The sequence below is a fragment of the Parasteatoda tepidariorum genome, chromosome 9, assembly GCF_982258835.1.
Source record: "Parasteatoda tepidariorum strain Cologne lab strain chromosome 9, Ptep-v5.0, whole genome shotgun sequence".
Classification (NCBI taxonomy): domain Eukaryota; kingdom Metazoa; phylum Arthropoda; class Arachnida; order Araneae; family Theridiidae; genus Parasteatoda; species Parasteatoda tepidariorum.
In genome coordinates, this window is record NC_141763.1 from 15,217,000 (window position 1) to 15,242,103 (window position 25,104).

A 25,104-nucleotide genomic window follows, 5' to 3' on the forward strand; every position below is an offset into this window, starting at 1 on the left:
AAACTTCGACCGGAGCTGCATGGAGAATAATAATAATAATACTAGTTACAAATATTTTCTTTGCATTTAGAATTTTAACTTGTTAAAAAACGTGCTTAAAATTCTGTGTGTTAAAAAAGTTTAGACCCATTTTATTGACAATTGAGATATAAACTACTTTTCGATCTTAGCTAACTGACCTAAACAAAACTGAAAAATTTTAAAAGCTATTTTTTTTCCAAATGGACTAAATAGGAGAAAATAATTGTTATATAATATGATGTGTTGTTATGGAATACAGTGTTCTCCCTTAGAAGGGCTGTCTACCCTTTGATACTGATAAATGTGCCCTCTTTGCCCTTTAGCTAAAATAAGCCACCATCCTTTAAAAACACTGCCTTTTTATTTTGGTCTTGGGTTCGATCCTCTGGCCGGGCAATGTCGACTCAACCTTTCGTCCCTTCGGTGGGTGGCATGGCCGGATTAAGAACCTCCGGAATTCTTCATTTATTTGAAATAGCTTTATCTTTCATAATTGGTAAATTTATTTTTACACACAATTATATAAGTTGAGATCATTTTTATAGACGCTACATTTTAATCATCGATCCGTCTTTTCATAACGCCAACGGAAGTGGCATTTCCATACCAAGAAAATGACACTGACTGAAATTAATATCGTTTGAGAAAAAGCATGTACTTTTTTATAACAATTTTTGAAGTCAATGGAGGTAACCTCTAAAAACGACCCTTTTACAGTGGAACGGTCGCTCTCGATAGGTTTCACTGTACAAAAGATCACTTGATTGAAGTTTTGATTGACTCTTCAACTAGCCAAATGTGCGAACAAACAACTCTTTATTAATTTAGGTAGTTTTATTAACAAATAAATAAGATATACAGGTATGATATATTACAATAACATTATAACACTTAAGAATAAAAGATATAAATGTATCATGCTGCTGTACATTCCAGTAAAGCATTCAGTCAATGCGTATCAATTCAGTATTATTTTGTATAAAATATGTTTTATGACAAGTATGATGGTAATACGGTGCTCATCAATACATGGAATATCATTTAATTTTATTTTTAAAGACAAAATATAAAAATAGAATTATAATAAGGAGAATAACGAGAGACACCAATCATTTTGTAAAAAAAATGTGATAGCTAAAACCCGGTTTTTCATCTCTTAAAAATGACCATCCTTAAAAACATAGCAAAATTCCCTTCTAAGAGAAAACCATACCCTTATATTTAAACGAGAATTATTATTTCGTTCCTGATAATTTTGTAATTATTATTTCTTTTCTCAATTTTCATGTAAGAAAACGGTACAAGTAAAAATATATATTAAAATACCGATATTAAGAAAAACAGAGGAGCCATTTGAATATGCTATGTTTGAAACAAATAGAGAGAATAAGATTGCAGAAGATATTGTATAAACTGCAAATATGCTAGAATTAATTCATTAAAGAATTTCTATTATTACAATAATAAGAATTTAAAATTAAAAAAAAACTGGAGTGTAAAGAAAATGCCCTAAAATAAATTTAAAAATATACTCCGAAATTTAAGAAAATGCGCTAAAAAAAAGAAAAAAGTCTAAAAATAGGAGTGACATTAGATCATTTTTAGATAGAGTTATATAAATATGTGCGTTTATGGAAAACAAATAATGTGTACAATTAATAACTCAATATTTATGATGTTCCTCTATTTCATTGAACAAGTAAGTGACTTCGATAGGTTCTGTACAGTCAGTCTCTATCAGAAATTCTGTTCCCACAGGCGCTTGAAGTTCAAAATATTCGAGGGTTGAGCTGCTGACCTCTGCCATCGATTCTGAAAGAGACAAATGGTGATGAACACATTTTTTCTCTTTCTTTTGTAGTTTTCGCGTACGCTTCGAAATGTACCGCTCTACGCATACGCTTCTACGAAACTGCTCTAGTTCGTTAAAATTTCAAAACGTTCAATCGCATTCAATCGATATAGTCGTGTATTTAGCCATGTAAAATTATATTCTTCAAACTGATGCAAAAAATCGTTTGCTACAATTCGAAATTGTTTCGACTATTATTAAATAAAATAATAAATATTTAATAAAAGTACTTTTTTGTGTGTAATTATATTTGAATAAACAAATTTTATAATTGTGTGCAAAAAATTTTCAATGTCATTCAGGATGGTCCGTTTTTATTTTGCGCACTGTACAAATGTTTGGACAATCTGTTCTTTCTTGCTGAAATTTTCTTTATATTCTCTTTTTATTTAATCATTTAATTGTAGTTTTCATTTTTAAATTAAATCAGTTTTTTTAAATTTAAATTATAGTTTTTAGTTTCACAATTGCAATTTAACTTACAGTTTCCAGCTAATTGATTTCTTCCTTCTCTCTCACTCATTTGTTTTTCATTTACAGCATTTTTCCACTTACATTGCAAGCTGAGACTATACAAGGTGTTTCGTAATGTCCGCCCTTACTATACATATTGAAATAAAATATTTGTGTGAAAAATAAGGTTCAAAAGAGTATACACATTATGAGTTGCGAAGTAATATTTCAATTAGGAAAAAACAAATACGAACGAATCACCACTGCAGAAAATACCAAAACCAGTTGAATTACCTAATAACGTTTCTAATGATGCCTTTTTTTAACTCCTTTCTTTTTTCGAACTTTCAGACACATCTTAACGAATATATGAGGATTCGTTAAATTTCGAAAGAACTTTTTCCTAGCTTATAAATATTGCTTCGTATCCCTAAATGTGTATGTTTTTTTCTCCCAGGGATTCTAGGCACAGATATTAAGGGCTGTCACAACGTACATCCGGTATAATTAGATTTCAAATAGTTTATTGTCCATGGTATAAAAGAATTGTTAAACATTGATTGATACCCACTAATGAGTACAAAATACGAGATTTACTGTTTAACTGTTTGAAAGCATTGTTGTGATAGGCTCAAAAGTCATAACACGAATAATAAGAAAATAATTCCCAGCTAATACGCTGTTTTGAGCAAATACCAACGCCATCTAGGTAATTTTTTTTGTAACCAGAGAATAGAGAAAGAATGAATAAGGTCAGTGTTGTGCTACGATCGAGCTGTAGTGTAAACGCTAAAGAGATCTGCGGTCTCCGGTGCCTACTATGTTATAGAGAAAAGTAAAGAATATTTATAGAGTTTGAGTCCATGTGGTTAATGAAATATGACGTTTGCTGTGTGAGAGAGATAGAAGCAATGGGATGTTATATTACCTGTATTGTTTGGAGGCCAGGCTTCAGGAATGAAACTTACAAGTGCATTTTCCGAAGAGGTTTCATTTTGTTGACAAAGAAAATAATTGGTGTCTTTATGCTCTGTCATTCTAAATTCTTTCTCCCGTCTGATCAACAGCTTCACTTTCTGTGGAAAAAAAAGAGAGGAATTAACAAGAATAAATATTCTAAAAAATTCTTTATTGCTGCATTTTATATTGCCTGCTACCGTGCCTTCCTTGAAGTTGGAATCTTGCGTTCGCAATTTCGATCAGCGACCACTTTCCCACTAGCCAGATCTCTCAAATCTCTACTCTGGCACATTGCCTGATGACAATGCAACTTCAAACTGTTCCTGACAGCCGCAAAGAGTATTATCATCCAAGGAAAATTATCGCCAATCAAACTTTCGATCACTTTCTGATTAACAATTCAATCTATCAATCAATCCTCTGGAGTTCTATATCAGGTAACAAAAGAAATTTGGATCATTGACCTGACCCTTGAAAGCAGATCTTATCACCATCAGAAGATATTTATCGTCCATTTCCAACTAGTTAGAGTGCTTACATTTTAACTGGAACTTTGTACCTGATGGCAATACAGGTTACAACTGCTCTTTATAAGGTACTTTATAAGGCAAGCAAAAAGTACTGCCCTTTAATCGCCAATCGAAATTTCGATCTCTCCTTGACACAAACGAAACAACTGACACAACACTTAAGAAGAAAATAGCAAGCTTAAAATAAAAATAAATATCTTTACATTTTTCAAGTAAACTAAAGAAGATGAAAGTAATTTTATTTTAGTCAGGTCTAAAATCGAAAAAAATACCGTTTTCGTAATGAACTTTTTATCACCACAATGCTACCCTGCATTTTCCGTTTTAAGTCTAAAAACATAATTTTTTTTTCTTCGCTTCAGTGTACTTAAAATTTTTTTTTTGCATAAACATGTACAGTGCGCAAAATACAAAGCAGACCACCATGAATAACTATCGGATTTTTATTTTCTAGGAATCAATCTTAATGATTCGAGGGGGTAATCTCAAATTTGCTAATTTTAGCCTGGTTGGTAGGGCACTGTGCCCATGTCAAGAGGTCGTGGGTTTGATGCACGCCGGCCGAAGACTACCCGTATAGTGAATGGTGACTGATGCAAGTTAAGTCTGTCATGTCACAAAGTCCACCATGTTCCCATAACAAATCATACCTCTGGGGGTACTAATCCAGGAGTTTCCTTGTCTTCTGGATTGGTTCAAAATAACAAGGCTACGGAGTTGAACATTAGTAATGGTTAATCCAAAATTGAGTCGGCTGTTCAACGACGGTTATAAAGAAATATCTATGCTAATATTAGATAAGAAATCATACACAAAAGCGTACTTTCTCTGAATAAACATACCTTCTCTTTGTCAGATTTCTGACCGTAGAAAACTACCTTAATAGTATAGGTCGTTTTACGCCCCCCCCCCAAATATGGGTATGCGGGAAAATGTTATGGACTCGTTGCAGCGACAGCCCTCCCCCTCAGAGGAGAGGGGCGATTCAGAATCGTGCACACGCGCTGGTCGAGGGACCCGGCGAAGCCCTTCCGTGCCGTGGCATTTATTAAAAACCAAAAGAATTGTTTCAGTAAGATGGCAACAGGCCAATAAAACAAAGTACAACATAAGAACAATTAAAAACATTATAAAATCAGGTCTAAGGACCCTTAAAATAAAAATTGTAAACATATTACCCCATCGAATGAGTTTGACAACATCAATAAAAAAAACTGAGCTGAGGCTGGTGTACAAGAAAAGGTGTGAAATTGTGTCACTCAATAAAATTATAGATCGCAATTATATATAGTCCCTGCAGACACTTTTGTATTCTTACACTTTCCCTTTTAAGGGTTTTGGAATTTTTTTCTTCTCTACTTTTTCCAAGAAACGCAGGTGGTCGGCTTCCTTTGTAATGTCCATGCGGGACGCTTTACTTCTGCACTTTTTCTTATTTCATAACTGTAACTACCTTAAATTTTTAACACTAACTTTTACTTTAATATATATATATATATATATATACACATTAACTTTAAAACAAATAGTAGTAAAAATTAAAAATAAACTGTTTATCATACTGGGCAATTAAAATAATTAAAGTTATTTTAAGAGGTTAAGAGGCTACAATTAATTTAGAAGTTTGCTTAAGAAAGTATTTAACTAATCCAGTGTAAACGGTCACGCATCCAAACTATTCCGTCCAGTGGCTTTAGGAATAGCTTATCATAGTTATTTCCTACCTTAAAAAATAAATCAGAGCTCATTCTAAAAGCAGAAAAATTAAATAAAAATCAAAAAATTAATGTACCAAGTTTTTAAAAATATTTTTAAAATAAAATTTAAGAAATAAACTAGAAAAATCGCTAGGAATTCGAAATTATTAATTAAATCGTTTTTATATTTATCAGTATCTTTTAAAAACTCGTAATAGTTAGATAGTTAGAATTAAAATCAATGCTTTTTTTAATTGGAAAGTTAAAATCATTCATTATGTATATATATATATATATATATATATATATATATATATATATATATATATATATATATATATATATATATATATATATATATATATATATATATAGCATAATAAATAAAAACAAAAAAAACCACGAAGAAAATTAAGAAAAACAATAAGTTTTATTTATTGCGCATAAGTTGCAAGTAAATACAACTCATAAAATAAGTTCAAAATGTAGAGAAAACAAGGGAAAAATTACAGAATAATGAAAAAAAAAGGGGAAAAAAAAGAAGATAATAAAAATAACAAAAAATCGGAAAGAAATGTTTAAAAAAAAATTTAAAAATCCGGATTTTAAATTTTTTTTTTAAACATTATTTTTTGTTTTTTGTTATTTTTATTATTATTTTCTTTCCCCCCTTTTTTTCATTGTTCTGTAATTTTTCCCTTGTTTTCTCTACATTTTGAACTTTATTATTTGTTTATGTGTTTTATTATAACCGTGATATATTTTTGCTTTGTTTGTCTGGCAACTTCGATATATAATTAGCTTGTTTATGTTTTACATGGCTTCGTGCCTGTCCTTGGGTTAAGTCTCTGTGCAAATATAGAGTGAAAGAATTGAAATCTCTGAGAAAGAATCTTTTTGAAAGAATTTAGAATATGTCACTTAAGAGAATTGAAGCTTGAAAGGCTTGGCTTACTCGAAATAGAATGGAAAGAGCAGTTGCTAACTTAAATGCCACGTTTCAACAACCAATCAGGATCGAGATACCTACACTACGTCACTTGCAGGTATCCCATTGTATTTTATTATTTTTAATATATAAGCTTTTTCTTGTTGTTTTTTTATTTTATATTATTTAAAATATTGATAAAAAATTTATATTAAACAAAGAATGATGACATCAAGTGAAAACTATGAACTGGATCATTTTATAAGTCAGTTGTCAAAGGATTGTTAACTTTTTATAAGTGGAGGGAATTTGGAGATCGCTCCAAAAGCTCTGTGAGGCAAAATTCAACCAACGTATGTTTATGTATTGAAAATGAATAAATATGCACAAGACGATGATTGAAAGAAATTGTTATTGCGTAAGTTTTCCGAACTTAACTTACTGTACAATAATATGGAGGTCTTTGGGGGAATCAATTAACATAAAGTATTAATGCTGATTTAGTTCTTTGCAAAAAAAAATAAATAAGAATAATAGCTAATTTTACTCATGAGGATAATAGCAATATCTGTATTCATAACTGTATTCAGTTGTATCCATAGCAGCAAATGTTTATTTATATCTTGTTTTAATATATACCATATAAATAGAGATGGAAATATTTTACGTAGAATAATCATAGTTATCATTTGAAAGTTGAAGATACTTGACATTTTTGATTGGAATAAAATTCTCAGTATGTGTTTTTTATGTTAAACTATTAGACACGTGTTTTTTTTAGCAAATTTTTTTTTTCTTCTCAAAGTCATTAATATTTTTTTTTTGAGGGTGGGAGAGCTTCAAATGAAAGATTCCCTGGAATTTTGAGAAAAACACATATATTGGCATGCGGCAATATTTTTATGAAAAGAGTGAACCTTGACGTTTGTCTTTATTTTATGTTTTTCTATTTTCACACTGACTATTAAGACATGAATCTTCTTCTCAGTGGACCTTTGCTTCCTAGGTCAAAGGCAATTAAAAAACTCTTCGAAATAAGGCTATTTTCTTGGACTTCGACAGTCAAAATTCACTTGTACTAAGAGTAAACCACAAATGTGTACATTTCTGTGAATAGACAGTAAGAGTATCACAATTGGCGTGACCTTAAAGTAGCAAGAAACTGACTGCCTTCGCCAAAACTAGACGCATATGAAATTTGCTGGAAAAGAAGCCTTAAAAGTTTTGTGAAAAGAGTGAATTGCAGTTGTGTGCTTCAGATATTCATGGTGGGCATAAATCACATTTTTTTAAATAAACAATTTGCAGTTTGCCCATAACAATCTCTGTATTCAACTAATCAAGTAAGGAGTAAGGTCATGTTATATAAAAGTTGAATCGATAACCATGATTTTGTTTCTATCATACTTAAGGCTTTTTTTCCCCAAAAATTTCATACTCGTCTAGCTTCTGATAAGGAAGTTGATGAGCTTGAAAGTTGTGCAAAATTTCAGTTTCTCGCTAATTTAAGGTTAATTTTAAGGTCACTTAAAATGTACACCAGACATATTTTTTAATTTTTTTTACTCACTATTAAAAATTCGAAAAATATATGCGTTTGTGGTCCACTGTTGACACGAATTGATTTTAGCGGATTAAGTCTTAGAGAACAGTCTTGTTTCAAATATGTTTAAATAACCTTTGACCTTGGATGCAAAGATCCACTGAAAGGATTTATGCCATAACAGTTAGTGTGAGCGCAAAATAATGGTCAGTATGAACGCAAGTAATCAGTATGAACGAAAAATAATGTTCAGTGTCGTGGTTCACTCATTTCACAAAAAGTCTTGCCGTATGTAGTTAGATCTTTCTTCCTCAAAATTTCAGAGGCTCTTCAATTTTTACCCCAAAAAACTTGAGAAAATATTTTATGTATGAGAAATAAAATCAAAAAATATCAAGTATCCCAACTTGCCTGGTTTACCCGATTTAAAAAAAAAATTTTTTTTTGTCCTAAATTCGTAAAGAAACAAAAAACAACATAAAAAGCATCATTTCTCGTGTACTAGGAAATATTGATTTATGAGTTTCGTGGCAGGCCTATGCCAAGTCCGTACGCTGCTTAGTTTCTTTGTCATTCAGTTAAATTTTAGCAATGGAGATAGTGAGAAAAAAAAATAGTGCGTGGAGTCCCTCCGCACGGAAGAAGTTAAACTTCGTAACCTGCGACATTAATTGTAGAAGAATCAGCAGTCGTAGAAGGATCACCAGTTCTATTCAACGACTCTTTTTCCTAGCTCCGCTCGCTTCCGTGCTCTGTAATAACGGTAATTATTGTGTATTTTTCCCTCATGGACCTCTTGAACCAGTGGAAGTGCTTGTGGTTGCCTCATCGTCTCGCCATGGAAAATGTATTTGTATTAATAATGTATGTGAATGTGTCATAATGTAATTTCAAAAGAGGAAACCTAACAATCAATTGATATTCACGAGAGACGTACCTTGACATAACTTTATAAATCCATGGCATTGTCCGTGGGATTGTTTTCACTCATTTTTTACAATTGTTATCCACTAAATTTGAAAATAAAAAATACTATCCTTTTAAATTATATGTGTATCAAAACAAACTGAAAAAATATTTATAGAAAAACAATACTTTTATGACTTTTATTTGTTAGTGAGAACCAAAACAATATGGAAGAAGGTAAACTGGATCCTACCACGTGATTTCCCGGCCAATAAAAATGTAGCGTTAAACGTTTAACGCAACCTTGTTGGAAGTCGCATAAGAAGTATCACTTCAAAAATATAGAAATTTCTCTCTCTTTTTCTTCCCATCGAATAGCATTCCTAGCATTTGAAATCAATCAGGAACAAATGTTATAGTATGTATAAAGTATCCGATTCATTTACCTGATGGAGTGCTTCGTTCTTGATTTCCTTTGTGGAAGTATCGCTCAAAAACCAAACGTTCTTCCTCTCTATTTTTTTCTTTTCAAATAAAGGGCACACGGACAAAGTATGGCGAACTGTATTCTGAAAGAGAATTAGAGTTCACTTTAGAATTGAACTCTTCCAAAAACATCAAACCTTAGTTATTTAAAATGCATAGAAATCATGACGTAATGTATATGTTACAGTGAATGACTTCTCGGGTGAATGCTGACAATCACATGGTCGCTTTGGTATATATCCGAAATCTACACTAGGTCTACTTATTTTCAGGAAAACGGTCATAAAAGTGCCAATTTTTTTTGGCTTTTGTATTTGTATTACGTATTTGATTAGTGCTGACATCTAGTTTAAAATAAACTAACTATCTACAATTACCTTAAAAATATCGTGTTACTGCCATCACATGTGTAAAATGAGAAATAAAATGTTTTCCAGGCAAAAGAAGTGAATTAGTTTTATTCTTATAGGCGCGTTACTACTGAACACTCCATCCCGTCAATATCACGGGAGCGAGAAATAGGGGGCGAAAACTCACCCGTCATTTTCACGGGAGCGAGAAGGAAGGGGTTAAGTGCCACTGCCCGGCATACCCTACATCAGTGTTTCCCTAACTTATAGCTTTTGTGTACCCCTTCTAAATTTTTCGTAACGCTGTGTACCCCTGATAAAAAAAATGAATGCATTTTTTACTGTAAAAAAAATTGCACGAAAGTTAAAAATCACAACTGGCTGTTGACACCACTAAATATTGACTGCTAACTCTGCAAACAATAGCCAATTGAAAAATACGTCATCGTAAATTTTGTCTAATCTAGCTTTGTTTTTGAATAAATTTTTTAAAATTTTCGTTTGTTAAAAGATATTTCGCATAAGAAAGCGTACTCCCTCTATACTGTTCCCGTACCCCTGAGGGTAAGCGTACCATACTTTGGGAAGCACTGCCCTACATCAATGTTTCTTAAGGTTCAGTGCCACTGCCTGGTATGCCCTACATCAATGTTTTTTTAAGGTCAAGTGCCATTGCACAGTATGCATTTAACCAGTACTCAGAGCATTGACGTTTCTGTTAATCTATCCTCACCAGATATTAAAATATCGAATAAATATAATAATATCAACGAATAAATTAACATCAAATCGGATATAACAAATATTTCTGACATTCATCATAGCGACTATGCGATTGTTGACATTCACCGGTGAAAGTTGACATTGTCTTGACTTCGGTTATTCAAGGGAACATAGTCACTGTACTATTGTTTTTTAATCAAAGGTTTCACGAAAATGTATATGCTGCATCGTTTTAAAACTTCTTTTTAAAAAAAATCACTATACATGACAATTTAAATACGCCAATAGAGCTAGAATTCGAAAAAGAGTATTCAATAGAGTTCTAATCTCGAAGTAATCTCTAAGGAACTGCAAAAGCAGCTACAGGGATTGGCGAGCGCAACCTCCACACGGTATTTTATAAGTAGTCTAAGCGCATGAAATTCTGTTTTAGGAGTAATTAAGAGATATGTATCATATATATTTCAAATTTGAATCTATAGTGGTTGACAAGTGAGTAAGACAAACCGATCCTATTCGTGAATTAAACAAATTTTTACACTTATAATTGCTACCACTTTCTTATTTTTATTATATTTTGTATTAAAAGGCTTTTTCGTAAATTAGTTTCTCTTCATAGTGAAACCGTGTGGAGGCTTTCAGTTATAGGAGGCATAGGTTGGTGTAATTTAATTAACTTATGCTGGTACCAGCATGCATTAAGGACAAATTCTTTACTTTAAAGTTTGCAGAGAAACAGAATTCTTACCCAAGAATTAATTGATTTTACTGCTTTCTCTAAAAGTTGTGTGGCTGCGAAAATTAATTCGAAGTCATTTCTCACATTAAATGCGAATGCGTTAACAACATTGAAATGTTCCGAAATATTTTGGGAAATAGGGAAAGTGGATCTCAAAAAAAAGTTCGTTAAATAGAAAATTCACTTCTCGATTGGGAAGTTATTTTACGAAGAAATTTCCAAAGTGATGTTGGTTCCTCGAAAAAAAATTCGCAAAATAGAGAAATTTGCAAAACGGAAGTTCGTTAGATAGAAGTCCGACTGTAATTTCGAAGTTAGAGTTAGCAAAAAAGTGCAGGTTAGCTTGTTTTCTTCATTATTTATTTTGCTTTTGCCAGCCTCGCTAAATCTTACTCTTAAAAATTCTGACAGATATATAATGAAAATGGCTCACCTTCCAATTCGCTTGCTGCGTCTGGTGAGGTATACATCTTTTTCTGGAAAAAGAAAGTATAAAAAAGAAATGAAGTTAGATATATTAAGAGGAGCGACACTAGACCGCGGGAGAAGTCCTTCATTGTACATTTTCCCCCCACACAAATTGGTAATTTAAAACTTCAATTACGTAAAAACTGATTTCACGCAAACCGAGAATAAACCATGAAATTTTAAACACTGAAAGAAAATTTTTTTCTCTCTTCAAAATATCAAAATTTACATGGAATAATTGTGCAATGATAAGTATAATAGATAATTAATAATATTGGGAAATAATTCTGAGCCATAACTTGTTTACATTTTGATGCATTAAAATGGTTTTTCGAAGATCTGTCATCAAGGAAAATAAAAAAGCCCCATTCTAAGTGCCTTTAAAGTAAAGATGTGATTTTTAACAATACATATAATCTTGACGGCAAAAATTTATCTGGTCTTTAGAACAGACAAACAACTAAGGTCTGGTTTCTTAGGACAAGCGCCTTATCTCAGCGTCAGCGGGACGTCAACGTCCCGCTGACGCCAACAAAATACTGGTTTGTTAGCTCAAGGCCTGGTTTCTTAGAACTAGCGCCTTATCTGGGCGTCAGCGGAAAGTTGACGTAGAGCTGACGCCAAAAAAAAATACTTTTTTGTTAGCTCAGCGTGAGCAGTCGGTCCTACGCAGACATTATCTCTCATTGCGCATGCGTTAATAACGTAAACAAATATTTATTTTGAATTTGTATTGATTTTGTTATTGTCGACCAGTGTTTTAGAGAACAAATAATGACTTTGTCCAAGAAAAAACACATTATAGCTAAGCTAAATGAAGAGTGCTATGTTTAATGTCAAAATTAAAATATTGGCTGATTTCAATGTGCTGTTGGATGTTGTCCGCCATTGCTTCTGTGGTTAACGTCACGTTGTAATCCAACTGCAGTTGAGTTGGACGGCAATTGTAGTTCAAGATGAGCGTTCGATGACGCATATTATCAAACTCACAAATGGACCAATCAGAGGTTAGCGCTGATTTCCAGCTGACGGCGTCCTGTCCTAAGAAACCAAGCCTTCAGATATTTTAAAAGATAAAAAACCTTTCAAAAATGGCCAATTTGGCGATATTTTTCCTCCCAGAGGAAATTTAACGAAATAACTGCCTTATTCTCAGTTTTTGCAAATTTTTATGTGCCCAGATAATGCAGTATTCGAGTAACCTTTTAAATATTAAAAAATTAGACAACAAACGCTTTTCATTCTCACAAAACTATGGCTTTTCTCCCTATGGAAGTTTTGCGCTATTTTCATAATGAGCGTAGACAGCGCTTACTTGAGGCTAAATTTGCCTAATAATCATGAGCAAACTACTGCAAACTGTCAGCAGTTATGACAATACCATATTACTCGCAAAAAGCACCATTTCATATGGCGACAGAAACTTCGAAGGACCACCTTAAAAACCTTTTCAGTCTTTAAAACTTCATGGTTTACTTAAGGTTAAAATTTTAAAATACAAAATGGAGGTTAAACAAAATTTGTGATGAAAAATTTCTTCCACGATATAGCGCCTTCTTAAGCTGTCGCGTTAAGTTCATAACGAAGCAATAAATGAAATAAGAATTCTTACTGATGAATCCACTGATAAATCATTTCCACGGATGCCTCGCCAATTTCATTCAAACACTCAGTAATCATCTGGGTATAGAAATGTCGAACATTTTTTTTCAAAGCAGAACATTTCTTGCGTTGGCCCTTAGGCTTGTCTCTCCGAAGTTCTAAATGGGATAGGGAAAAAAATGGAATAAAAAGAAAAGAATGCATTGCAGTTGACATTTTATACACTTACCATGAAGCTTATAAAATCCAAGTCGTAATTTCTCAACAATATTTTTTGTTACGTTTCTAAGAATTTGCTTTTGTTTGTACGAAAAGAAAATCTAGCAATCGATGCTTCGATCAGTTTCTGACGAACTAGAGTACTGAAATCTCCAAAATAGTCTAATGAGTTCCAATCGTTTCCTGACAAGCGGCGTGTATCACCAATGTGAATTTATCATGAATCATAATTTCTGACAAGCTCAAAACTCTACTTAGAGCTTCTCCCCTGATGAGAAGACAAGCTTCAATCGCTTCCTGACAAGTAGCATTTATTTTATTTCATAACCGCCGTTAAACAGCCGACCCAGTTTTATGAGTTTACGACTACTTATGTTCAACTCCGTAGCCTTGTCATTTTGAACGCAATCCAGAAGACAAGGAAACCCAAGAATCGAGTATTGGGAGAAATTTTGCCTTCGTGAAGGACTTTTTGAGGGAGCTAACCAGCATTTGCGTTACATGGAGAGGATGACCTCGAGAACCTCCCATGATTAGCCTGATGGCAAGGGGACTCTAACCCATGATCCGTCTACCACTGAGGATATTTCACGTCAGCACTGTGGTCGGTGCAAGCCGAATGCGGAATTCGTATCGACTGGGATTCGAACCCGGTTCGCCTCAATGGAAGGCGAACGCTCTATCCCCTGAGCCATCACGGCTCAAGTAACATTTATTGTAATATTATTACCAAAGAAATTTTAACGACAATCAAATTTCCGACCAATTTACAGCTGACTAGAGAACTGAAATTTCTGTTGGAGCATCATGTGTGGTGACAATGCAAGTTTCTGTCGTATCCTGACAACTGCAGCCAGCATGTATTGTAATATTATCACCAAGATAAATTTACCATGAGTCATAACTCTGACCACTTTCCGTCTGACTGGTCAGTGTTCTGAAATCTCTACTGAAGAGCTTCGTGCCTGAGGATAAGACAAGTTTCAATATCGTTTCCTGATAACCAACATTTACTGTGATATTATTGCCAAAGAGATTTTATCGATAATCAAATTTCCTACCATTTTCCGACTGACTAGAGTACTGAAACTTCTACTGGAGTTTCGTATGTGGTGATAATGCTAGTTTTTGTCGTATCCGGACAGCTGCAAGCATAATTTAGCTCCAAATTAATTTTAATTCAATCAAGATTTCAACCATTGTACATAAACGAACAGACATAAGATTGAAACTAATAATGATGATAATGATCTATATAAACAAATCAGAATGTTTATATGTATGTATGTATGTTGAACCGTATACAAATCCGTAATTCTTAGTCTACCCGCGACTAATTTGGTGCACATATAGGTTCGAAGTACGGAGGACCTGCCACAGTCGACTTTAAAGCACCCTACAAACCACCGTTTGAGTCTGTAGTACAAAACTCATGCTAGAGCCATTTTTTTCGTAATAAATTTTCTATCGCCTCCCAACCCACGCTTTCGTAAGTGATGCACCCTAACACTTATGTGTGAGATGTGACAAAAATAAAATTCTCTCTTTTTTTTTAATCAACTTGAAAAATATTATTTTTAAAAGCTTTATTTGATTTCATAATTATATGTAATACTTTGAAATCCCACCAAAGTGAATTCTGCTCACAGTTTTTTTACGAGAAACCATAGAATTTCAGGACGCATTGCAAAAAATCAAAAATTATTTAAAATCTAAAGCTTATATTCTACGAAAAGAAATATTCTTATAAATATATTGATTGAAATATTTACTAAAAACACACATTAAAAAGTTATAAATAACTTAAGAAAACTTGATTTTTTTTCTTTCCTTTATTTTATTTGATAAAGTAAATTAATAAGAATAATAATCTGCCCACGACTTATTTTACAGATTTTTTAAAATAGAGATAGAGTTTCTTCTATTCAATTAAGGATAAATGAAAAAAATAGGAAATTGAGAAAAAACTAAATTATAAGAACAATTTATTGTAAAAAAAGCACTGAACTTCACTACATTTCTGAAACAGAGTAATTTAGACCTGCTACCATACTATCTCAAAGAAGGAAGAATTTTCACACCATGCAACTGCCCTCTAAAGTTTTAGGTATCGAAACGAAGAGAGTCCATATGAAATTCCATATGAAATCCAATGAAAATCCGTTAACACTTTAAAAAAAAAAATTTTTTTTTTACATTTTTTTTAGGTCTACATGTATAGAAATAAGACCAAAATAAGAAACTGAACAACCTGAATAATTTTTAATTTAGTGATCAGATCTACAACGACTCAATGATTCGAGAGCTTCACTTTAAATATGTTAATTAATTATTACAGATGATATTTTAAATTACAAAATATGACACAAAAACGCACTTTTTCTGAAACAACATACTTTTTTCCCGTTTCATTCGGAATCTTGCCCCTATTAATAGGTGTTGGGGTAGCCTAATAGTTAGGCCAGATATATGGTCGAAAGTTTGGATCTCGTAATGTTAATTTTACTTTCTGCATATTTCACCATACAGTGGTGGCCAAAAGTGTGGACACTTTTCGAAAGTTTCATGTTTTTCAACTTTGTGTGCTTGTAGAATATATTAATTTTCACTTAAATACAAACGTTTATATATCAAATTGAAGGTAATTTAATGTAGAATTTAATAATAAATACAGTATTACAATATCTGTATTACAAAAAAAGTTATACAATTAATAGTAAGTTCTATCTTAGATTTACATTTTTTTAAAGTGATACTTACACAATCAATACTTAGTAGGATAACCCTTAATTTTTAAGACAGCTTCACAGCGTCTTTTCATCGAGTGAACGAGTGTTTGGAGTTCATCTTTCGTGATCACATGGTGCCAAGAATCAATTATAGCTTCAATAAGTTGTCTTTTATTGGATGGACGTTTTTTTCGTACAGGAATTTTCGAACGTCGCCACAAATTTTCAATTGGATTGAGATCAGGGCTGTTTCCTGGCCATGGTAATATATCTGTGCCTTTATTTTGAAATCATGCTTTGCATACTTTTGCTGTGTGGCATGGAGCTGAATCCTGCTGAAAAATAAATGGTTCGTTGTTGGGGAAGAGATCCCTGATGGAAGGTATCAATTTTGGTTTCAGGACAGTTTCGATGTATTTTTTGGCATTCAGGATGCCAAATCAGGCTGAAAAAAGTGCACAAGTGCTACAACCGATAGAAAAATTAAATGGCTATGCCTTCAAGACAAAAAAATGTTATCAGATGCCATTAGATGTGAAATGAATGCAGCTGGTATTGCAGTAAGTTCAAGAATAATAATAAGAAGCTTATCAGGATTTGGACTACAAGCTAGAATTCCAAGGAAAAAACCATATTTAAATCAAAAGCAACTTGAAAAACGAGTTAAGTTGGCAAAAGAACACATTAAATTGTCAGAAAATCAATGGAAGCAAGTAATCTGGAGTGATGAGAGTAAGATATCGCTCTCTGGAAGTGATGGTAGAAAATACGTGAGACGTAGAGTCGGTGATGCGCTTCATCCTGATTGCATTGAAGCAACTACTAAAAGTCCAACAAATGTCATAATTTGGGCATGTATATCTGCAGATGGTGTGGGCCGAATTCAAGTGATTGATGGCATCCTGAATGCCAAAAAATACATCGAATCTGCCCTAAAACCAAAATTGATACCTTCCATCAGGGATCTCTTCTCCAACAACGCACCATTTATTTTTCAGCAGGATTCAGCTCCATGCCACACAGCAAAAGTATGCAAATGCATGGTTTCAAAATAAAGGCATAGATATATTACCATGGCCAGGAAACAGCCCTGATCTCAATCCAATTGAAAATTTGTGGCGACGTTTGAAAATTCCTGTACGAAAAAAACATCCATCCAATAAAAGACAACTAAGTGAAGCTATAATTGATTCTTGACACCATGTGATTACGAAAGATGAACTCCAAACTCTCGTTCACTCGATGAAAAGACGCTGTGAAGCTGTCTTAAAAATTAAGGGTTATCCTACTAAGTATTGATTGTGTAAGTATCACTTTAAAAAAAATGTAAATCTAAGATAGATCTTACTATTAATTGCATAACTTTTTTTGTAATACAGATATTGTAATACTGTATTTATTATTAAATTTTGCATTAAATTACCTTCAATTTGATATATAATCGTTTGTATTTAAGTGAAAATTAATATATTCTGCAAGCACACAATGTTGAAAAACATGAAACTTTCAAAAAGTGTCCACACTTTTGGCCACCACTGTACTTCAAGAACTGAGTAGCGTAAAATGCTTGAACAGAATTATAAAATTTGTTAATCTAAAAACAATTTTATGCAAAATGAAGTTTTTAATAATATTTTATTCAACAATAAAAAAAAGTTTTGAATTGTAAGGCATAAAAAATGATTTGACTTTATTGAGGAATGAAACTTCAAATGACTAAATGCAATCGGGTATTTGCACTCTAAAAAGAAGACAACTGATACCCACCCATGTGACCTCTCACGTCAGTGCCAGCAATCTTTGGCAGCTAAATGGCGTATTAAAGTTGAGCTACGTTTCTCTACTCAACTTAGAATGTTAATTAACATGAAGTTAATTAAATATAGAGCTGTATCACACATCGAATTGGTTGAAATATAATTCTTTCTCGTCTGCTTTTTTTTAAAACTTAGATTTATTATTTGTTTATATGCATTTAATTGTAACCGTGATATAATTTTTGTTTTGTGTACCTGGCAACTTCGATGCATAATAAGTCTGCTTATGTTCTACATGGCTTCGTGCCTGTCTTTGTGTTAAGTGTTTGTGTAAATATATGGTGAAAGAATTAGAAATCTTTGTGAAAGAATACTGGCTGTATTACTTAAGAGAATTGGTTCTTGGCGAGATTCGCTTACTCGAAATAAAATGAAAAGGACAGTTGCTAATGTAAAAAAATTGCACGTTTCAACAACCAATCAGGATCGAGATATCCACACTACGTCACTTGCAGGTATCCCATTAATCATCAGCTCCTTTCTGCAGATAAAAATTTTGGGCCCATTGAAATAACGTCATGTACTTTAACTGGAACGGTTGTCAAAAAGAAGAAAAAAAAGTACCTTTGTAATATTTTTAAAAGAGTATTATTGAATAATAAATAATAAATACTTGTAATATTAGTAAAATACTTGTAATATTAATACACCATTACAACATTTTTATTAACTAGTAAGAATTTTGCTGTTAAAATTTCGACCTCTTTCCAATTAGTTGAAACACTCAAATCTTTACTAAAGTTCCATAAGTTGTGACAATAAAAGTTTTAATTGTTCACTGAGAAGCGGTGATGGCTCAGGGGAGAGAGCGTTCGCTTTCAAATGAGGTGAACCGGGTTCGAATCCCAGCGATGCCCGGTCGATACGAATTCTGCATCCGGCTGGCACCGACCACAGTGCTGACGTAAAATATTCTCAGCGTTAGACGGATCATGGGTTAGAGTCCCCTTGCCGTCAGATTAACCGTGGGAGGGTGTAAGAGTTAAATAAAAGGTTTATTTGGTGCGTAATAAAGTAACGTAAAGTTATTTATGTATTGTTATTAAAATTGATAGATTGGGTTGCATAATTGGATATATCTCTGGATATAGTCATGATTAAAAATAGGTAAATGATTGAAACGTCGTGATAAATATAATTAAGGCCGAAAATATATAAAAGGTAAATTAAATTAAATTAAGGGGGATGTGATCGTTTAGGAAAGTGGTTTAAAATAAAGGTTAAGAAAAAAAAAATGTAAAAAGAAATCCCTCGATACGGACCAAAGTCCGCATCTCGGAGAACAAGAAAAAGTTAACCTGCCCGAAGGCTCCAGAAAAAAAAAATTAATTTTAAAAGCCTTAAAAATTCCTTAACTGGGGTAGACCAGAAAAACTACGACCAATTAAATTTAAAGAGGCGGAGAGTTTGAAATTTAAAGTAAAGAGATTGGTTAGTTAGCCCCCCTGAAATTAAAGGAAGAAAAAGAAAGGCGTGAAAAGAGGGGTTGGTTGACTTTCCCCACAGGAAGTGCGATGACCGCAACGACCATGAGAAAGGTCAACAAGAAAGTTAAAAATAAAATTGCCAAATTGAAAAAAGGAATAACGTTTAAAGAAAAATTAAAGGCTTAAGTAAAATTAGAAATTAATTTGTCACTTTACATTAAGTGTAAATGTGACAGAGGGTTTCGAGGTTTTCCTCTTCATGTAAAGCAAATGCGGGTTAGTTCTACCAAACATTCCTCCACGAAGGCAAATGTCTCCCAATACTTGATACAGAAGTTTTCTTGTCTTCTGTATTGGGTTCAAATTAAAAAGGCTGCGGAGTTGAACTTTAATCGTTGTAAATCCAAAAAAAAAATGGGTCAGTTGTTCAAGGAGGGATATAAAATAAAATAAAAATTGTTTACTGACCTACAAACAGAATTAATCGTTAACCAAAATTTTGATTATTTCTCGAGATTTTTCAAATCTTCACTTGGAACTGTGAGCCCGATGACAATACAGGTTAGAATTGTTTCCTGAATACTGTAAGCTAAAATTGTGGCCATTCATACGCCATATAGAATGAACTGTCAATTGAAATTTTCGACTACTTACAGACTAGCTAGAGTGATCACATTTCAACTGGATTTCTTTGCATGGTAACATTGTAAACGACAATTGTGTCTTAAATGTTGCCAGCAAAAGTTATAATAATTTTACGGTAATCGAAATTTTAGTCACTTTCTGGCAAAAATAAATATATAACCTCACTCATACTGAAAAATGGCGCTAAACAACATGATTTTTTACCAACAATGGAAAACTAAGTATCAAATACATGGTTGTTAACTTGATTAACCAGCTGCTTTTGTTTTTGTTAAATATAATGAATTTAAAGTATTATGTTAGTTTATACATAATTATTTATTAAAGTATTATTAAATAATTATGTATAAACTAACATAATAAGTATTATTAAAGTAGTATTTAATAAAGTATAAACTAATAAAGTATAAATTAATTAATTATTTAATAAAGTATTATTAAAGTATTATTTAATGAAGCATAAATAAATTAATTATTTAATAAAGTATTATTTATTAAAGTATTATTTTAGTTTATGTTTAGTTATTTTTGCAAATAAATTGTGGCACACATTTTTTTAATCGTATGTTCTAAAACATTAATTTTAAAACTTTTTTTCAAAAAAAATTAATTTTTTAAAAAAAAATTCAATTAAATATGCACTAGTTACATTATAAAATTATTTGGCGTAAATTTGTCAGAATTTGTGCCAACCTTCCTTCTCGTCAGGATTTTATACAAGTACCATAAATAAATAACAAAATTATTACAAAATAATGACAAAACTGTCTAAATTGTTCTAAAACATTAATTTGAAAACTTTTTTTTTAAAAAAAAGCTATTTTTTTAAAAAAATTCAATTAAATATGCACTGGTTACATTATAAAATTATTTGACGTAAATTTGTCAGAATTGGCGCCAACCATCCTTCCCGTCAGGATTTTATACAAGTACCATAAATAAATAACAAAATTATTACAAAATAATGACAAAACTGTCTAAATTGTTCTAAAACATTAATTTCAAAACTTTTTTTAAAAAAAATTAATTTTTAAAAAAAAAAATTCAATTAAATATGCGCTGGTTACATTATAAAATTATTTGGCGCAAATTTGTCAGAATTTGTGCCAACCTTCCTTCTCGTCAGGATTTTATACAAGTACCATAAATAAATAACAAAATTATTACAAAATAATGACAAAACTGTCTAAATTGTTCTAAAACATTAATTTGAAAACTTTTTTTAAAAAAAAAGCTTTTTTTTTTTAAATTCAATTAAATATGCGCTGGTTGCCTTATAAAATTATTTGGCGTAAATTTGACAGAATTTGCGCAAATCTTCCTTCTCGTCAGGATTTTATACAAGCACCATAAATAAATAAAAAAATTATTACAAAATAATGATAAAACTGTGTAAATTGTTTGAAAGCATTAATTTCAAAACTTTTTTTTTTAAAAAAAATTGTTTTTTTTTTTAAAAAAAAAAATTCTATTAAATATGCACTGGTTGCATTATAAAATTATTTGACGTAAATTTGTCAGAATTTGCGCCAACCTTCCTTCTCGTCAGGATTTTATACAAGTACCATAAATAAGAAACAAAATTATTACAAAATAGTGACAAAACTATCATTGTTTTCACCTTTAAAGTCTACTTGAAAGAGAGAAGAAAAACGTAATTTTGGAATTTTATTTATTTTTATCATATAAGTCTTATTAAAAACAAAATAAATGAAAGATAAAATAGTGAAATTAAAATAGAATAAAATAAAGGCACAGCGGTGGTTTGATTTAGAATAGAAATTGATATAAAATGGAATGGAATGCAAGGATAAATTTAGTTAATTGTTATTATTTTTATTTTCATGGTACTTACCTTCATTGAAAGGTTGTTCCTCGATATCATAGAGCCGTATTGAATGTAGATCAAAATGAATGAGCCACTCGAAGTTGTTGTCCATTTCTTCATCTAATTGGATAGGTTGTGTAGAGCGAAGAGAAGACAATGCTGGTACCATGTGATTCATGCTTCCATCAGCCAGCAGATGCCTCCTTAATTTTATAACTGTTGGCTTATGAGGTCGTCGGTCCATAGGATCCCGCATTGTGAAACTTTCAATAATTATGAAAAGATTAAAAAAAAAAAAACTTTTTGTATCTTTTAGAGCTATCTGCTAAAATAGCCTTTTAAATTTTGCATCATTTAGTTAAAAAATTGCGTTAAACTTGAATCATTTAACTCAAAATTAATAATAAAGTATAATAAATTTTTTAATTTTTTCCTGTATATTAAAATTAGACAAATTTTCAAAAATAATCGCGTAATTGATCGAAGTGTGCATTTTAAATATGCTTTTGAATTATGAATTAAGTTCCTCAATATATATATATATATATATTAGCAATAGCAAAAATATGTCATGTGTTGCATTTCTAGAGATAAAGAGTGCAGTAACAAAATGGGAAAAATCTATCCTCATAATGCTTAGAATTGCACTGAAGAAAAAAAAAGAATTAATATGGAAAACTTTAATATAAATTACAAGACTTTTGTTTTTATTTTTTATTATTCATTAGAAATCAAATCAGTTTTATAAACAGCTGAATGGGCTACGGACTTACGGAACAAGAATTTTGCAAATATATACAAGCCTAATTTAGCAATGAAGGGATGTTTCTTCGCTTAATACCGCCAAAAGAATTATGATAGTTGTATTAAAATATATTTTAAAACATAAGAATCTCTTAAGTAAGTAAAATTTTAAAATAAATAAAAAAATACCTATAAAGCTGCTTTTGTTGATTCTTATTTCACTATCACTTCAGACCGGAATTAATTAAAAATTTATAATTAACGAGACTGCTCCAGATTTGATTAATCACTGTTTAATCATGCTGATGTTAACTAAGAAAATACTACTTACCAAACTTAACTTAATACTTGATGAAACTTTGAGACATATAGGACTAAAGTACCCGATACATTTTAGAGGTTAGTCAAAACTAATATAAATATAAGAATAAAATTAATCGTAATGCAAAAAGGTTAAATATTTCTTTGCACAATAATACCTTTCTAAGAGAAAATGTTCCAATTTACGTGTTTATTGTAAGAATATTTTTGTTTTATTATTTACAAATTTAAATAATATTTTAATCATAAAATTAAAAATACATATGCATTAAAAAAGTTTCGACTAAAATTCAAACGATATTTTTTTTAAAACTATCTTTCAGCAACATGGAAGTTTTATTCAATTATTTTATTCATTACGATTATAATTAGTATAAAATACTTTATTTGTTAAAAATTTTGAGCATTTTAATATTAAGTGTTTTCATGCATGCTTTAAGATTAATTAAAATGATTTAAAAGAACACTCAAACATAATATCTTCAGTTTTATAATTCGACAAATTTTTAGGCAATTAATTATATTATCGCTTGGTTTTGATTCTTTACGGATTTCAATGAACTTCTGTAAATATGTAATTTCTCTTGATGCTAAAATAAATACATGGTAATTTTCAAAGTGTCATCTCTAAGCGTTGACAATGATTTCAAGATGATGGAAACATCAGTAGACGTTACAGGTCGCCGCTAAGTTATAAATGCTGAATGAAGACCGGTATGGATGGTTGTCTGAATGTAAATAACAAGCTTCTTAAAACCTGAAATTTTTTTTAGAAAACTTTCCTTCGCTTATGTTATGATTACGAGGCGATGCGTGATCAGACCTAACATCGTTTTTCTAAGCTAAGAACTCCTCCCGCCACAAAGTCTGAGGCCGTCTGGTGCTATGGAAACAAGAATGGAGCACATTTTAGGGAGGGTAGCTTCACTCAAGGACTAACAAAACAGACAAATTAAAAATACACATGCAAATACAACACATCCAGACGAATGTCTGGTTGAGTTCTTATGTTAGACAAACTACATCCTAGTTTGATTATTGTGTTTTGAATTAATATTTACGCGTAATTTTACCATTCATAAGAGTTTTCTGTAAGTTATAAATTCTAAATAAATCGTGAGTCTACAAAAAATTTAAGAAAACTAGTATCACAACATAAATACAGTGTAAAGTTCGTCATGTTTTGAGTGTTATCCCTTATTTAGGTATGTTTGTGAAAAATAGCACCGTTTGTTACTTTTGGGGTAGCATCATAGCAAGCTTGCGGTGTCTGCCGAATTCCTTTGTTGTTTGTTTCGTTGAAAGTCAAATTGAAAGAACGCGTAATATTGATAACACTACAACTTCAGTCGGAAAAATCAATCTGTAGCAGTAACCCGGAAGTTTTACAGCAAATTTTAACCTCTAGGGCCATCTGTGCTTAGCTTTACACGGTTAACCATAACCATCGATTTTTGCTGTCAGTAACTACAGTATCGTTCACCCGAACTGTATCGTCAGCTAACTGCTGCCACGGATTCCGCTGTTTCAAGGCAAACCATGTACAGAAGTATGGGAAAATATTGGTCTAAATGCTCGCAGGTCTGCTGTCCGATTTGTTAAATGAGGTATTTTTCAAAGGTATAAAGGAGGTTGTTACTTAAATACGTCATTAGGTTGAAAAGGGTGCAAGTGAATACCTCAAAGTTAACCTCAAATATACCTTAAATATACCTCCTGAGGTATATATGCATCAGCCTGAGGTGTTTAATTTTACATCTGTAACGAGGTAAATATTTCCTACTTTAAGGTGTTTCATTTTCAACCTTAGGTTATTAATTATCAAGCAGAAGTATATTTTTTAACATTTGTGGAAGTGTTTATTCAACAACCTAATGTGTTTCGTTTAACACTCCAGGTTATTATAAATCTACCCCAGGTGTATTTTTTCACAGTTGGAAAGGTAATTATTTACTAACGTGAGGTGTATTATGTTCGGCCTCAGGTAATTATTTTTCAACCTCATGCATAGATTTTTATGCTTGTAAAGGTATTTATTTATCAACCTATGGTTTGCTGTTTTATACTTCAGGTTGTTATAAATCAGCCTCAAGTGTATTTTTCAATAGTTGGATAG

At 31.7% G+C, this 25,104-nt stretch overlaps 1 protein-coding gene across 1 annotated transcript; it reads right to left on the reverse strand.

The window, feature by feature from the left end:
- Window positions 1-836: 836 nt before the first annotated feature.
- LOC122271311 (uncharacterized) lies at window positions 837-22,909 on the reverse strand. The gene is made up of 7 exons (XM_043052179.3): window positions 22,857-22,909; window positions 21,951-22,186; window positions 13,269-13,416; window positions 11,622-11,664; window positions 9,337-9,459; window positions 3,255-3,402; window positions 837-1,833 (listed from the first exon to the last, which is right to left on the reverse strand). The coding sequence occupies exons 2-7, from the start codon at window positions 22,177-22,179 to the stop codon at window positions 1,685-1,687; spliced, it is 840 nt and encodes a 279-aa protein (XP_042908113.2). The 5' UTR covers window positions 22,180-22,186; window positions 22,857-22,909; the 3' UTR covers window positions 837-1,684.
- Between the last annotated feature and the right edge of the window lie 2,195 nt (window positions 22,910-25,104).